A 15605-nucleotide genomic window follows, 5' to 3' on the forward strand; every position below is an offset into this window, starting at 1 on the left:
CATTTTCATGATAGAAACGCCGTTTTATATCGTATTTTCTGTGAGCCTACCTTAACGGTGTTTCATTTTATTTGGATATATTCACCATAATATGGCGACACCGCCCAAATGTATAAATACAGCTACACCATTCGTTACAATGTATAATTAATGGACCTAAAGTAAATTAATTACTATTCCACAAGTAAACCAATTGTCAGCATTAACACCAAGTCATTTTACTTCCATCTGTTTTCACTATTTCGCACATAATTAAATTAACATTGACACGAAAGCGTCGACACGCCTACACTATATGTTATTTTCTACACGCATTCCTACACTTACACCAAACGTTACACTTACATTAAAGCTTACACATCGAACCCCTCAGCTCTCAACTTACACCCAACATAACCCAACCTCGGTCCCCTCAACTACAACTAACACGTGTATTTTACAACATACTCGATTACAATAAAGGCATTAAATACCGTAAATACCCTATGTAGGTATCTGAGTCTACTAAAACTTCTAGATAAACGTATCGATATTCTCTTGACACTAGTTAGGTAAGTTATTGATCGCATTGTGTTTTTTTTTCCTTGAGTATGTAACGATGCAAGTATATTTGAATCTAAGGCGAAGGCCTACAGTTATACAGTCATACGGTGCGTTATTATAAAGATAATGACTGTTTATGCCATAGAATCCGGTAATTTGATTCATATTATTTTGCGTATTTTTTCCTTTACCAGTTGTTGCTATTTGCGTGTATGTTATTGAATTATTTGTTACAGTGTTAAATAGTTTTAAATTTTAAACAACAAATTAACTGCATTAGTAGATTGGATATGCTATTGACAGCGAATGATTGTTTTTTTAGTTTGATTTTGTTTTCCTAAGCTGTATTACATTGCATGAAGAATATAATAAGTAGTGTCAAAGTTTAATTTATGAATTGCAGTCTATCTGATATAATTGTAACACATTTATTGGAAATTAAGTTTCCTAAAGAGTTTTTCAAAGTCAGAGGATTTTATTCCAATCATGGATGTACATAAAGAGAAGACTACGGGTATAAAGTTAAACTTGACAGGAAGGACTAACCTCCCCTGGATTCTAAAACTACTCCTGCTGCTTGCGTTGTTTCTGAAAGAATCCGGCGCGTCTTTCTCCGTGGCGCCGACCTGCGAGGCGTCAGCCAGCAAGCGTCACCGCAACCACATCATCCGCATCGGCGTCATCCTGCCCTTCGAGGGGGACATGCTGTGGCGTCTGCACCTGGTTCGCCCGGGGCTGGAGCACGCCGTGGACTACATCAGCAGCAGGCCGGGTCTCCTGGACAACTACACCATCGAGCTGGACTACAGGGACTCCAGGTGCTCGGAGGTCTACGGCCCTTTAGAAGTGATTGACATGTACACCAAAAGAACCGCGGACGCTCTTCTAGGCCCGGCTTGCCCATATGTCCTCGCTGTTGTTGCCCGCTTTGTAAAAATCTGGCAAATCCCTCTTCTCAGCGCGACGGGGTTCGAATCCGCTTTTACAAATAAAAATGAATACGGTTTAACCCGGTTACTTGGGCACTATACGGGCTTAGGGCAGTTTATAGGCACCATCATGAAAAATTTCAAGTACCGGTCTATAGGATTGATGACGTTTGACTACCTGGATCAGGGTAAAGGCAGGTCGGATTGCTGGTTTCAGATCGAGGCCGTGTTTCTGGAGATTAAGAGGCATATCGCGCCGGATTATGACGAAAAGACTGGTGAGACTTTCAACAACACTGATCCTAACCAGATCGACACAATATTGAAAGCTTTATCCAAGATCTCCAGAGGTGAGATACATTTTAATTTTAATTTTTTTTTGGACATACTTCAACGTAATGTCCATGAGTAATAATTGAGAAAGGACACCTTAATAACAATATATTTTTGTTTTAATTTCATGAAAACTATTGCATGCGGTAAGAAAATATAGACAATACTTCTTAACTTCAACAGTTTACTTCTAAAAATTTGATTAGTTATTATAAAAGGTTTAACTAAATTGTCAACATCATCACATCTTTCATCAATGGATACAGTGGACCTCGTCAGCCAAATCATCAATATCCACATTTCCTGGAACTAAGTTATCTCCTGTAATTTGGTTCTGATAATGTTAATGATAATTATGCTCAAATTTTAGTCTAATTACGTGATGCAGTTCTTGACGTCTGATTTGATTTAGTTTAACACTTCTTCTTCTTCGTTTTTAATTTTAGTGTTGGAATGGATCCCCTCCAACACAATTAAGTATACATGTCAACTGGTTATTCGCCATTGAAGCCATTGACTCCGATTTCAGCCTGCTTTTCTTATTGGATTTGCTTCCATAGCCTTTGTCCAACCAAAGAACAAACCACAAGGCTGCAGTTGTTTCATTTTGGAGTTGTCTTTCCTAACACATTTTAGTAGATTGTTTGTTTCATCGACACTCTATCGTTTTTTTCGTGTCTGTTTTGCCTTGCCGACATTTACAAAAAATATCTCTCGCGATTTGACTTGTAGTTTCCGTACTGTCTAATACTTGAGCGTGATTAATTACTCAACTCAGCCTCATACAGTTTGCATATACTTCCATATAAAGTTATATGTGTACACATGAAATTTCGTGTATATAGTATGTACAGCGCTACCTCTTGCGTACATCAGAGTACAACATTGAATATTAAATTGAATAATATACATCATCACATAACACTAATATTTGTGTACTTTTAATACGGGTGTAGTGATCAGTGTACACACACGTGTGTACACACTTCTAGCCTGATCACACGCTCAAGCACGACTTCATTTTGTGTACAAAAAACCGCCATTTTTAAACTAAAAACTTCACCGTTCTCATCTTATACATCGATTTTCACACGAGTAATCGCTCTTTAATTTATAAAACTGATTTAAGGTTTAAGTGGTGTTGGGTATCAATTCCATCCGTAAAATTATTTAAGCCACAATAAATCCAGTAGGACCTTATCAAAGAGGTTAAGATCACAATAACCAATGAATATAGTTTAACAATGCATTGACCGAATTGTTATTGACAATACATTGATTGAAACAATGTTAACAAATTTAAAAAATGGATTTAAAATACACACTGTGTTAATGTTAAAATAAACATCCCTACAGGGGACGTAACTAAAAACTCTATAACACATACATAATGCGGAAAAATAACTGATTTAATCAAACCTTTTACAAGACATACGTCTTATTTTTTGTAATCAAGGTCTGTTGTAGTTTTAGTCAATGGTATGACACGTTTTTTTTTTAAAATGAATATGTGTGATTGCTTTCTTTTACAGTATTGTCATCGTTTGAAATATTCGTTTTTTCTGTGAATGAATGTACGGTTTTACATGTGATGGGTATTTTTTTCAACAATGCTGTTCGTACGATTTTTAGTGATATATTGTGCTTGGTGCTAGGTGCTTCAATCGTGGTGCTATGAGCTTTACTCGTAGAGGTTGGTGCTTGAAGTCTACAGTTTGATGCTTAGATTTAAATCCTGCTTTTGTAAACTATATTAGTATTTTATGAGCTTTACGTCCGGTCTTAGTATTACTCTATCACAGGGGATTCACTATCACATCATCAGAATTTATAATCACAAATTACATTACAGTGCATACACACTATATAAAACCATACACGGATTGTTACTCCTGCAACCATTCTGCTCTTAAGCTACCAACAGCATTATAACATATTCTCCTTACAGCTACAGCATTAGAATATATTACCCATAAACCACCAGCGTTACAACATCTTTACAATATACCACCAAGATTACAACATATTCCCACTAGATCAGGGGTCTCCAAACTACGGCCCGCGAGGTCCTCCCATTCGGCCCTCGGAGATCTTTTTGTCCACGGGAAAAAAAATGTTTGTTGTATGTGGCTATGGAAAAATGCCACCCCAATGAGATGCCTGGAAGAAACTCCTGGCCCCCGAACTTATATTTGATAGTTAATGCGGCCCTCGGGCTGAAAAGCTTGGAGACCCCTGCACTAGATCATCAGCATTACACCACATATGCCATAAACTAACAGCATTACAACATATTCCAATACACCAACAGCATAACGACATATTCTTCTTACACCATCGACATCACTACATATTCCCCATACACCACCGTCGCTGCATATTTTCTATACACCAACGACATCACTGCATACACCAGCTGTACTTTAAACAACAGACTCCCAGAAAATCCCAGCACCCTTTCTTCACTAAAAACGATTTTCAAACGCTCTAACTTGAACACAAGCATAACCACACCCCCAACCCAACGGCCATGTCACTTTGACCTAACAACCCTCTAATTGGATCAACATGCCTTTTGTAGGAACTAAAATTTCACCCAACTGCCTCTATTGTGTATAGAATTCGCTTTTCTTCTCCCTAAATCTGAAGAAAAAAACTAAACCAATTCCTTTAATTTCTTATGCAATCCATTATTCTTATTGTAATCTACTATGTTTTAAGTTTATGCAGATTAAAAAAAACCGTTATTGATTTTGCTTCATTTTTTTCTGTTGCTAAAATATTTTACAGGGATACAGCGTTTATTTCATTTTATTTGCTGTAAAAACAAAATCGGTCTAACTTTATCTGACGCTCGTTGTTGTGAGAGTTGTTTCGGTTGCCTGCCCAATAGGCTTTGAAGCTAAAGAGACGCTAGAACTTCTGTCTGCAGTGTACATTGCTTTCGTCAGTTTTTTAAAAATGTTTTGTTTTTGTATGTGTTTTAAATGGGAAGGGCGGACGACTTGTTTAAATAAGCAGATGGAGAGTGTATTATTTAATTTAAAGATTTTGGTATTAGAGTCTAAAGTGTGCGTATATATGTATATTATTGATATATACATATATATATATATATATATATATATATATATATATATATATATATATATATATATATATATATATATATATATATATATATATATATATATATATGTGTGTGTGTGTGTGTGTACGTGTAGAGCACCAACCTGCATACTGTGAATTGTGACCAATCACACATTGTACCCCTAGGGATGTATTGATTTTGACGAAATGAAATTGTATATTGAGTGATCGCGGTGATTGAGGCGAAATGACAACGTGTTCCCGTTGATTAGGGCTGCGCTCCAGGATCTATACGATGGGTCAATCAGGTGGGATAACTCGGACCAGCCTCGCCCGTTTTCGGCTTCGTTATTGTCTCCCTTGGGTAACCCTGTTCTTCGTGGTGTTCGCGAGTTCGGATTCAGCCGAGGGATACTCTGACGTCACCGGGGATGCGTCGTGTCACGTCTCCGCGGCGGCGCGTCATAAAAGTCACGTGATTCGCATCGGCGTGATCGTCCCTTTTGACGGCGATCACTTTTGGAGATTAGAATTAACCCGCCCGGCTCTGGAACACGCCGTGGATTACATCCACAAAACGCCGGGGCTTCTGGATAACTACACCATCGAGCTGGATTACCGGGATTCGAAATGCTCAGACGTCTACGGGCCCCTGGAGGCCATCGACATGTACACGAAAAAAACGGCCGACGCCTTTCTCGGCCCGGGCTGCAACTACGCCATGGCGGCCGTCGCCCGTTTCGCCGCCGTTTGGAAAATCCCCCTCCTGACCGCCACCGGCTTGGAAATGGCCTTCGCCAATAAAAAAGAATACCGCTTAACCCGTTTGCACGGTCACTACATGGGCGTGGCGGAGTTCATGGTCCAAGTTGTACACCGCTTCCACTACACTTCCGTCGGTCTGCTCTACTTCGACTACATGAACCAGGTGCAAGGAAAGTCGGACTGCTGGTTCATCACGGAGGCCCTGTTTTACGCCCTCTCCAACCACCTCAGCCAGCAGTACCGGAAGGAGTTTGTCGAGACCTTCAACGACACAGACCAGCAGCAGGTCGACGCCAAGCTGCGGGCTTTGTCCAAAATCTCGCGAGGTGAGGTCCCGTGATATTTTTTTTATGTTTTCATTATGTATTTATTTCGAGCAATACCTTTCATTATTTATATCCAGGGCAGAGTCTTTTTACGACATTTAAAAATTCTCTGCGGAATTTTAACAAAAACTGATAACAAGAATTATCTCCCCTTATTTTTATTTTATATTTAAAAAACTCGTTTTCTTTTATCAGCTAAATTCCTCACACGCATTTTCAAGAGAACAAATAAAGATGTACTCTTAAATATCTATTTCTCTGTAGTACTAGAAAACAGTTTTAATTTTTTTTAAACAGTCAATGCTTTAGCTTCTAAAATAATCAGAAATCAAGTTTCTCCATATTGCATGATCAGATGAGAGATTGATATCCTCCCCTCAGTTACGTCATTAACCTCTCTTTTGATGAGGTGTAGCGTGCCATTGAATCATCTGGTGACGTGAAAAGTTTAACTACCTCCCCTTTATTTTAAACCTTAGGGGTAAACAGCAGGCCGGTTGGTGGGATTCTGCGACTCCCTGGGGTGGTTGCTGCCCTTTGATGTGGTCATAATTCTTATTAACTGGCCGAATGATGTAAGGATATAAATATCATTAATGATACTTTCGAAATTCAAGGTAGATAATAGTTAAACTTTTTTATTTTATATTTGGGTAACAGCGGTTTTTTTTTTTTTTTTTTTTTTTTTTTTTGAAAATGGAGCAATATTTTTAGTTTGTTTCAAAGACTTAGAATTGCATTTTTTGTTTATAGGGAAAGTAGTTTATTAAGCACATTATCTCCAAGACTAACTTTAAAACAAAACATAGATGGTAGATGTATAAAGATTGAATTCCTTACTTTTCTATCTACCACTGCCCACTTAGTAGAAACTCTTTCCATGTAAACACACGTGAATGGTAAATGTGATTATTTGACCAATGTAAGTGTGGGTACATAGGCGTGCGGTTAATGTGGCAACACAAAAGAGTGTAGATATATAGGCGAGTGGCGGGTGTGGATGAATATATGAGTGGTAAGTGTAGATATATAGGAGAAAGCTAAGTGTAGATATATAGGAGAAAGGTAGATGTAGATATATAGGAGAAAGATAGGTATAATATATAGGAGAAAGATAGGTATAGATATATAGGAGAACGGTAAGTGAATATATATATAGTAGAAAGGTATGTGTAGATATATAAAAGAAACGTAAGTGTAGAGATTTAGATGAGAAAGGTAGGTATAGATATATAGACGAAAGGTAAGTATAGATATATAGAAGAAAGGTAGGTGTAGATATATAAGAGAAAGGTAAGTGTAGATATATAGAAGAAAGGTAAGTGTAGATATATAGGAGAAAGTTAAGTCTAAACATATAGGCGAACAGTAAGTGTAAATATTTAGGCGAAAATAAATGTAGATCAATAGCGAAAAGGAAAATGTATATGTATAAACGATTGATAAGTGTAGATATCTAGACGAAAGGTATGTGTAAATATATAGGTGAGTGTCACGTACATATATATAGGCGAAAGTTAAGTGTAGAATACAGGGTGTATATAAGACCACTATAAACGTAGACGGTTAGGAACTCACAAAGAGCGGCCCACGGCAAGAATGTCGAGCCTCTTACCCTCCCGACTGACCAGGTTTACAATTTACAGGCACATAGATAAGAAATCAAATCACTCTGACAGACCCTTGAGCCTGAGCGGAATCACAAACACCTAATCGATCGCGATTTTTATTGATACTTCTCCTTATCGTAGCGCTCAACTGACTAGAGTACCAATAAAACTGTAACTTGTGTTTTTTTTTCTGTAACATTCTATACTTTTTTAGCCTAAGACTTAGCTGCATACTTTTGTTTTTTTGGCCGTGCTTTAAGATTGTTTTATGCAACAACAAAAGCTTTTGGAATATGTGTTAATGACCGGCTTTTGTATGCCCTATAAATAGCCTTCAACATAATGTTTTACAGCCTAACAATAGCCTTAAAAGTGCTTTGATAATAACAAAGATTTTGACACACATGATTCACACTAACAAAGTAACCACTTTCCGTGTTTTCTACCAACAAACTAACCAGTGTTTCTTCCAGACTTTTTTCTTCGGGGTGGGGGGGGGGGCCTTGATATTTTCGGGGGGGGGGGGGGCGGACACTAGTAAAAGTGTATGTTGACTATATAAAATCCATCTCGTTCGGGGGGGGGGGGGGGGCGGTAGACTTTCTTCGGGGGGGGGGGGGGCAAGAGCCCCCCGAAGAGATGCCTGGAAACTCTGAAACTGACCAATGTCCGTGTTTTCTACCAGCAAACTGACAAATATCCGTGATTCCGACTAACAAACTGACCAAAGTCCGTGTTTTCTACCAGCAAACTGACAAATATCCGTGATTCCGACTAACAAACTGACCAATGTCCGTGATTCTCATTAAAAAACTGACCAATATCCGTTATTCCGACTAACAAACGATCGATGTCCGTGATTCTCATTAAAAAACTGACCAATGTCCGTGATTCCCACTAACAACTACCTATGCTTTTCACCAACGAACTGACCACTGTAGGCCTACGTGTTTTTCGCTAACCAAAAGACCACTGATAGAATTACCTACTGACCAATTATCCCATGTCTTTTATTCTAATCCAAGTCCATATTACATAATAGCGACACTGAACGAGTTATAAACTATTGACAGTAGATCTTTGTGCTAAATAACGGCTAATGTCAAGGACATATAATAACGGCCGCTGTCCTGTTAACTCAAATTGTAATATTTCGATTTCTAACACGACTTTAACACTCACTGTCCGTATAAGATTTATTCTGTAAAGCCGAATTTAAATAGTTCACAGCCATTAAATCAATGCATCAACTACCTTGCCGACAACAAAACAGCGATATCTTATTTTGTTTTACATTCCTGGTTTGCATATTATAATATACTCATACATTTTACAGGAATCACTCGATTTATAACAATCTAATCAACAGATACTTTATAACATGGCTAGTTCGTAATGTGCATAACAGATTGAGGATTTTTTAATCTGATGCAGGCACTGTATGGATTGCAGAGAGCACGCGGACAGCTTGAAGTTTCGGTGTGTTCAAAAGTTTATGAATGTGTGTTTTAAAGAATTATGTACAGTAACTGTATTCTGAGGCAAAGCTAGGTTGAGGGTTGGTACGATCAGATGGTAGAGCGTACGGCAAATAACCCGAAAGAATCGAGTTCAAATCCGAGGCTTGGCTCCGCAGAACGTCCACCCAGCTCTGATGGGTTCTTGACATCGTTAGGAAACACAAAAACGATTGGAAATAGTACTGACCATTCTATCACTTCATATGCCGAGTTCACAGAAAGAGTTGAACTATACTTCATATGTCCCATTGACCGTCAGGTTCGAAAACGTCACTACTTTGTAGCGTGTTAGACTTAGTTTTAGATTTAGAACTACGATTAAGTTTATGGGTGCGCAGCCATACCATTTCAACATATTTAATGTGTATTACTCGCTCAAAAAGCACCGGATTTAAAAGTAAAAAAACAGCCACAAAACAACCTTAGAATAAAGTTTCACGGCCACAAAGCTTTATGTCTATGATAAGGTTTATTTGTTCCCTAAAAGCTCCATTCCTTGTTTTTTAGTAACGTCCGATCTCACCGAATCAATCGTGGATCGATGATCGATCCTGCAATAAACCATTGTTTGCTACATTTCAATCAGAGCTACTGAAGTCAACTTGAATCACTCAAGTCCATGGCCCGAGACCCAACCCCTCCCCCCTCTCCTTTAGCCTTAACCCCCGGGGTTTTAAACAGTTACATGGGGTGCGAGGTAGGGGAGAGAAACAAGAATACTAATTTGTTTGTAGCTTTGTATGGGGCGTGGCGAAGGGCGCATAAGCGATTGTTCGTAATCTTGGATCAAGCGAGATATTTGTTCCGCTTTATTAAAGCACCGTAAAAATCGTTCGGCTCCACGTAATATGATTTAAGTCACGGCAGGGGTTCTGTGTGAACAAACGGAAAAAAATCATTTATGTGTTAAAATAACGGGATCATTAACCTAATTAAAAATCGATGGTTGTGTTATAAATAATGCATTTTAATTGTCATTATAATGTTATAGTAAGCAAGTTTTAACCAGTGTTTCTTCCAGACTTTTTTCTCCAGGGGGGGGGGTGTCACTTGATATTTTCGGTTTGGGGGGTGGGCGGACAACATTTTCCGGGGGGGACACTATATAAATTCCATTTTAATCGGAAGAAATGCCTGGAAGAATTTCTGATTTTAACTAGCTCATTGTGAGGTCAAGCATATAACGATTTTATTTCTGTTTGACTTAGGTCAATCTTTAAGAGTTAGTTTTCTAAAAAATTCAAATATTTAAGTTTTTTTAAATGGGCGGTGGACTCGGTTTCGTAAATGGAAGACACTATCGTTACTTGTTTACTGTGTTTACTGTGTTTACCATGTTAAAAAAAATGATTTGCAAAAACAAACAAAAAATGGTTCGTCACATCGTGTAGTAGGTTTTAATATCATGACGATCTTATTCGTACACGTGGAGGTATATAACACAAGAGATATCTAATTTGCGATACGAACGGATTTTTAAAATAACCTTCATTCAAGAAAGGCGTAAGTTGACGGATTACACGCTTTTAAATATTCAACTATTTACACGCAAGTACAATCTATCCCCTCAACTGCATTTCAGTGATCAAAATACCCCCCCCCCCCCGAATTACACACACCTCCCATCCATACTCCCTACGATCGATCTACTGGTGATAAAGATACCCCCCCCACACACACACACTTCCCATTAACTACCCCACGGGCTAAGGGTGATAACCCCCATTCCTACACACCCACACACACACACACTTCCCATCCTTACTGCCCCGGTCTACCGGTGATTAAAAAGTAACCTCCACACACACACACACCTCCAATCCATACTCCTCAAGATCTACTGGTGATAAAAATATCCCCATCCCCAGACACACATGTCCATAGCTGCTCCCACGGGGTAAGGGTGATAACCCCCTCCCCCACACACAAACATTTCCCTTTCTTACTCCCCACGATCTAATGGTGATAAAAAATACTCCCTCCTCGCCACACACACACACACTTCCCATAGTTGCTCCTACGGGCTATGGTGATAACCCACCCCCTCATCCTCCCCCAAACACACCTCTCATACTTACTCCCCCGCGGTCTACTGGTAGTAAAAAAATACCCCCGCCTCCCCCGTTCACCCTCCACTACGTATAACCGGATCCTCAGCCCAAGGCAAGAAAAACAAGGCCACGATAGAAAGGACATTAGCTGGACGGTCCAGTAATGTCCGGTAACTGCTTTCACTTGGTTTGTGTTCGTTGCTTCAGTGTCAGTCAGGGGCGGAGTGGTCTAGTGGTAGAGAGCTCGACTGCTAACCCATCTCAAGTATCATGTCTAAATAAAATAAAAGGGATATTTTGTTACAAACGCCATAATCGCATTTTTTTAAAAGGCTTTTGACAACATATACTGCATGCAAGGCCATGGGCCATACACCTCATTAAAATAATCGTGGAGAGCGTACCATATATGAAGGCCAAGGACCAAATACAACCTCTCAAGGCTACCACATGACATACATTTCTTAGCTTATTTACCACTTTTTAACTTCATATAACAGCAATACCGTAATTTTAATTTGTGTTAATCTAGGACCCCCACGATATTTTTAACTGAGAAATTAAAAAAAAAAACATTACCATTTCCTATCTCGCTCCAAACTCTAAACTCTTTAGTTACATGGAGAATTACATTACAATCGTGGCTTTAGTTTGAAGGGGGAAAAATTAACGCAAAAACGGAATAAAAAGAAATTCATTACTTCATCGTATATTTTACTTGTTATCGTTAGAAGATGAGGGGTTAGAGAGTAGGAGAAAAAGAATTACTCCGCGGGTTATCGCGTGCAAGGTTCGCCATCCCTACACGTCGCAATTGAATCATTAAATCCGCATGCATTGTGGCTATCATTGCCTTACCCCCGAACCAACAAAAAAAAATTATTTATTTCTCTTCCAGCTCAGCTTAACGGCTGTATACTGATACCCACACAAAGGCCCACAACTCTATTGTGTAAATAATGCTAGAGTTATCGCCCCGCCTGGGCTGGAAACTGCTTTAGTGTGATGGTTGACAGGAATGGCGACCGTATACATGAATATTAATTAATTACCCCGTCCCTGGTGTGTGCAGCTTTTATAATTATTAGCTGGCGACTGGCGATTTAAGTCAGACTGTAGGATTGTGTAGTTAGGTGGAGACAATAGGATTGTGTAGTTAGGTGGAGACAATAGGATTGTGTAGTTAGGTGGAGACAATAGGATTGTGTAGTTAGGTGGAGACAATAGGATTGTGTAGTTAGCTAGAGGGTGGCTATTTTAGTCAGAGAAAATAGGATTGTGTAGTTAGCTAGAGGGTGGCTATTTTAGTCAGAGAAAATAGGATTGTGTAGTTAGCTAGAGGGTGGCTATTTTAGTCAGAGAAAATAGGATTGTGTAGTTAGCTAGAGGGTGGCTATTTTAGTCAGAGAAAATAGGATTGTGTAGTTAGCTGGAGACTGGCGATTTCAGTCAGACAATAGAATTGTGCAGTTATAGCTAGTTTGAACTGGTTGATTCTACAAGAATCCATAGCATATTTTTATAAAACATTCAATGTTATGTGTTGTGGTTGGGGGGGGGGGGGGTTAAGAAAGTATTAAATAGCAGTGCTAAATAATAATTTACTTGAGTAAATATTTTTTAATTCAAATAGTAGTAAAAAGAAAATAATTTCCTTTTTTTGTCTGCATTATTACATAAAATCCTGTTTTAAAACGTTTTTTATTAATGCATTTTATTCAACACTTTCAAAATTTTAAATGCAATAAAGTGGCAGGACTAAAAACTATAGTGCACTTAATGAACAGGAAAAATATGCATATAATGGCGCGGTAAATAGTACTTTATATTTAGCAATTAATTAAGCATGCAATAAATTCAAATTTGATGTTAGATTGCATTTTCAAAGAGTCTTCACCCACGTACCAAGTTAAATAAATCAGTCCGTTAGAAGTGGTTGAAATTTCGCTCGGAAGTTTCGATCCATGACGAAGGACGACAGATAGGCAGACACAATACAACGAAGAAGCAATTTAAAAGCTTGCAAAAATCGCTATACAATCAATATCTGAACGAAGTAATGTTCAATTTGGCGTGCTAATTTGAAAACTTTTAAAAATCAGTGGTGTGGTAGAAGTTTAGTAAAATAACAAAAATGCATTTTGGAACCCTTTTTCTATTGAACTTTTAAAATTCCAGTATTTTGAGTCCTCATTTTGGACAATTCACCAACCAACTATAGGAAATCCTGTCTTTGTACTTCAGTCAGAAATGCGCATTAAAAAATACTCTCCCGCATACAACCTTGAAATTAATGTCATCTGTCATTAACAGCAATATGTTGCCGTAGGATTATCGAAGTCACGTTTGTATGGCCGAGCATGACAAAAATTGATTTCTTTGAACTACGAGTAGTGTTCAACTCTTTCAGAGAAGTGTGCTCTATACTGGTACACAGGGGCGTAGCGAGGGGGGGGGGGGGGGGGCGGGGGGTGCGGACCGCACCGGGTGACACCATTTAGGGGGGTGACACCAAGGCAAAAAATAGCAAAATATATAGAGAAAAACTCGAGGGGGGGGGGGTGCAAATCGAAAGTTTGAGGGGGGGGGGTGCAAATCGAAAACTCGAGGGGGGTGCAAATCGAAAGTTTGAGGGGGGGGGGGTGCAAATCGAAAATTTGAAAGTTTGTCCCTGGGAAGGGTCTCTATGCATCTGGGGGGGGGGGGTGACACCATTAAGTGCCGCACCGGGTGACACCCGACCTCGCTACGCCACTGCTGGTACATAATTCCACAAAGGTGAATTTGTGAAAATTGTTTTGTATAACTTTTGTCAAAATCAAGTGGCGCATATGTATATATATATATATATATATATATATATATATGTATGTATGTATGTATGGGAAGTATAATACAGATAATACAATGCCTTTCAAGTGTGATTTACACACACACACACAAATACACACATATATATATATATATATATATATATATAATTACATTTTTATCTATTTCTGTATGCATACATATATATATTAATATATCTATATGTGTGTGTGTGTTTGTGTGTGTGTGTGTGTTTACTCGTGTGTCTATAAGTGTGAGTGTGTATAGAGTCAAAAATTTGTTATCTTGGAAATCTATTGACAACATGCTTTCCCCATTGATTTGACAGATGACGAAGAAGCTTATAACAACATTTATTTTATCAAACTGGGTGATCAATGCATCACCAAAAAAAATTGTTTTGATATCTAAGACAGGTCGATGAACGCATCATTCACGGATTTGAAAGTTTTGATTCTAAACTTAGCACGTTTGATCTGGGAGTTACAAAAAAAAAATATTTCGACGGACGGTTGTGGGATAAAAAAAAATAGGAGGATTGTGAGTGAGCAGTGTTTTGACTTTTAAGTAGACAGATGTTACCATCACACGTTGCTGGGGGGTGGGGGTGGGGGAGAAGTGAATGAAAACTGACGTAACCAACATTATAAGCTTATGTTCGTTTTGTTGCATTTTTTTTTACTGCATGTATCTTTTAGTGTTGTTTTAGAAAACACTACAGCGAGTGTATACATGGAAGAACAGGATGGAATCAGTGAATGTGGAGAGTTGGGTGATGGATAAAAAAAAGGGGGGGGGGGTAGGACTGAGGAGTAGTAGGGTTGGGAGGACATGATTCTAAGCCGAACGACAAAAGTTGTAACATGTGTTTTTTTTTCTTTATAATTTAAAAATAAAAATAGAAACGATTTTAGATATTTTTTTGCAACAGCGGTGCTTTTGTGTTTGTGTGTGTGTAGGTGGCCGAGCTATTCTGGGTTATTGTTAGATGTTCTAGACACACTGACTGGTACAGTAACGCAAACTGTTATATGGTACAATAGGTGCAGTAGCTCTATGGTACAGTAGGACCAGTTGTTATATGGTGCAGTAGCTCTATGGTACAGTAGGACCAGTTGTTATATGGTGCAGTAGCTCTATGGTACAGTAGGACCAGTTGTTATATGGTGCAGTAGCTCTATGGTACAGTAGGACCAGTTGTTATATGGTGCAGTAGCTCTATGGTACAGTAGGACCAGTTGTTATATGGTGCAGTAGCTCTATGGTACAGTAGGACCAGTTGTTATATGGTGCAGTAGCTCTATGGTACAGTAGGACCAGTTGTTATATGGTGCAGTAGCTCTATGGTACAGTAGGACCAGTTGTTATATGGTGCAGTAGCTCTATGGTACAGTAGGACCAGTTGTTATATGGTGCAGTAGCTCTATGGTACAGTAGGATCAGCGGTGGGCCTCCAAGAGATATATCAACACTCTTTACGTACGATGGTCCATTTCTTCAACACGCTGCAGTATTATGAACCTTATATCAGTATTACTATACCAAAAACATCCACATTTTCAAAGCAGACCGCGCTACAACCACTCCACTTTTTCCACTCAGTATT

General features: G+C 38.8%; 2 protein-coding genes across 2 annotated transcripts in view; both read left to right on the forward strand.

Annotated features, from left to right (window-relative positions):
* The first annotated feature begins 1029 nt into the window (after window positions 1-1029).
* LOC131929084 (atrial natriuretic peptide receptor 1-like) lies at window positions 1030-2180 on the forward strand. Its single transcript, XM_059285276.1, has 2 exons — window positions 1030-1822; window positions 2176-2180. The coding sequence occupies exons 1-2, from the start codon at window positions 1030-1032 to the stop codon at window positions 2178-2180; spliced, it is 798 nt and encodes a 265-aa protein (XP_059141259.1).
* A 3010-nt stretch (window positions 2181-5190) lies between these two features.
* The window catches only part of LOC131929085 (atrial natriuretic peptide receptor 1), a gene marked incomplete at its 3' end in the record, with an annotated part of 112397 nt that continues 101982 nt past the window's right edge, over window positions 5191-15605 (forward strand). Inside the window, exon 1 of the mRNA XM_059285277.1 lies at window positions 5191-5986. Within this exon, the coding sequence (XP_059141260.1) occupies window positions 5191-5986 (796 nt within the window). The remainder of the gene's footprint in view (window positions 5987-15605) is intronic.

This window comes from Physella acuta, unplaced genomic scaffold (assembly GCF_028476545.2).
Source record: "Physella acuta isolate Inbredline_101_S28 unplaced genomic scaffold, ASM2847654v3 ptg001593l, whole genome shotgun sequence".
NCBI classification, from domain to species: Eukaryota; Metazoa; Mollusca; class Gastropoda; family Physidae; genus Physella; species Physella acuta.

Coding starts and splice junctions, on each gene's coding strand:
- LOC131929084 (XM_059285276.1), top strand. CDS start 1,030: ATGGATGTACATAAAGAGAAGACTACGGGTATAAAGTTAAACTTGACA.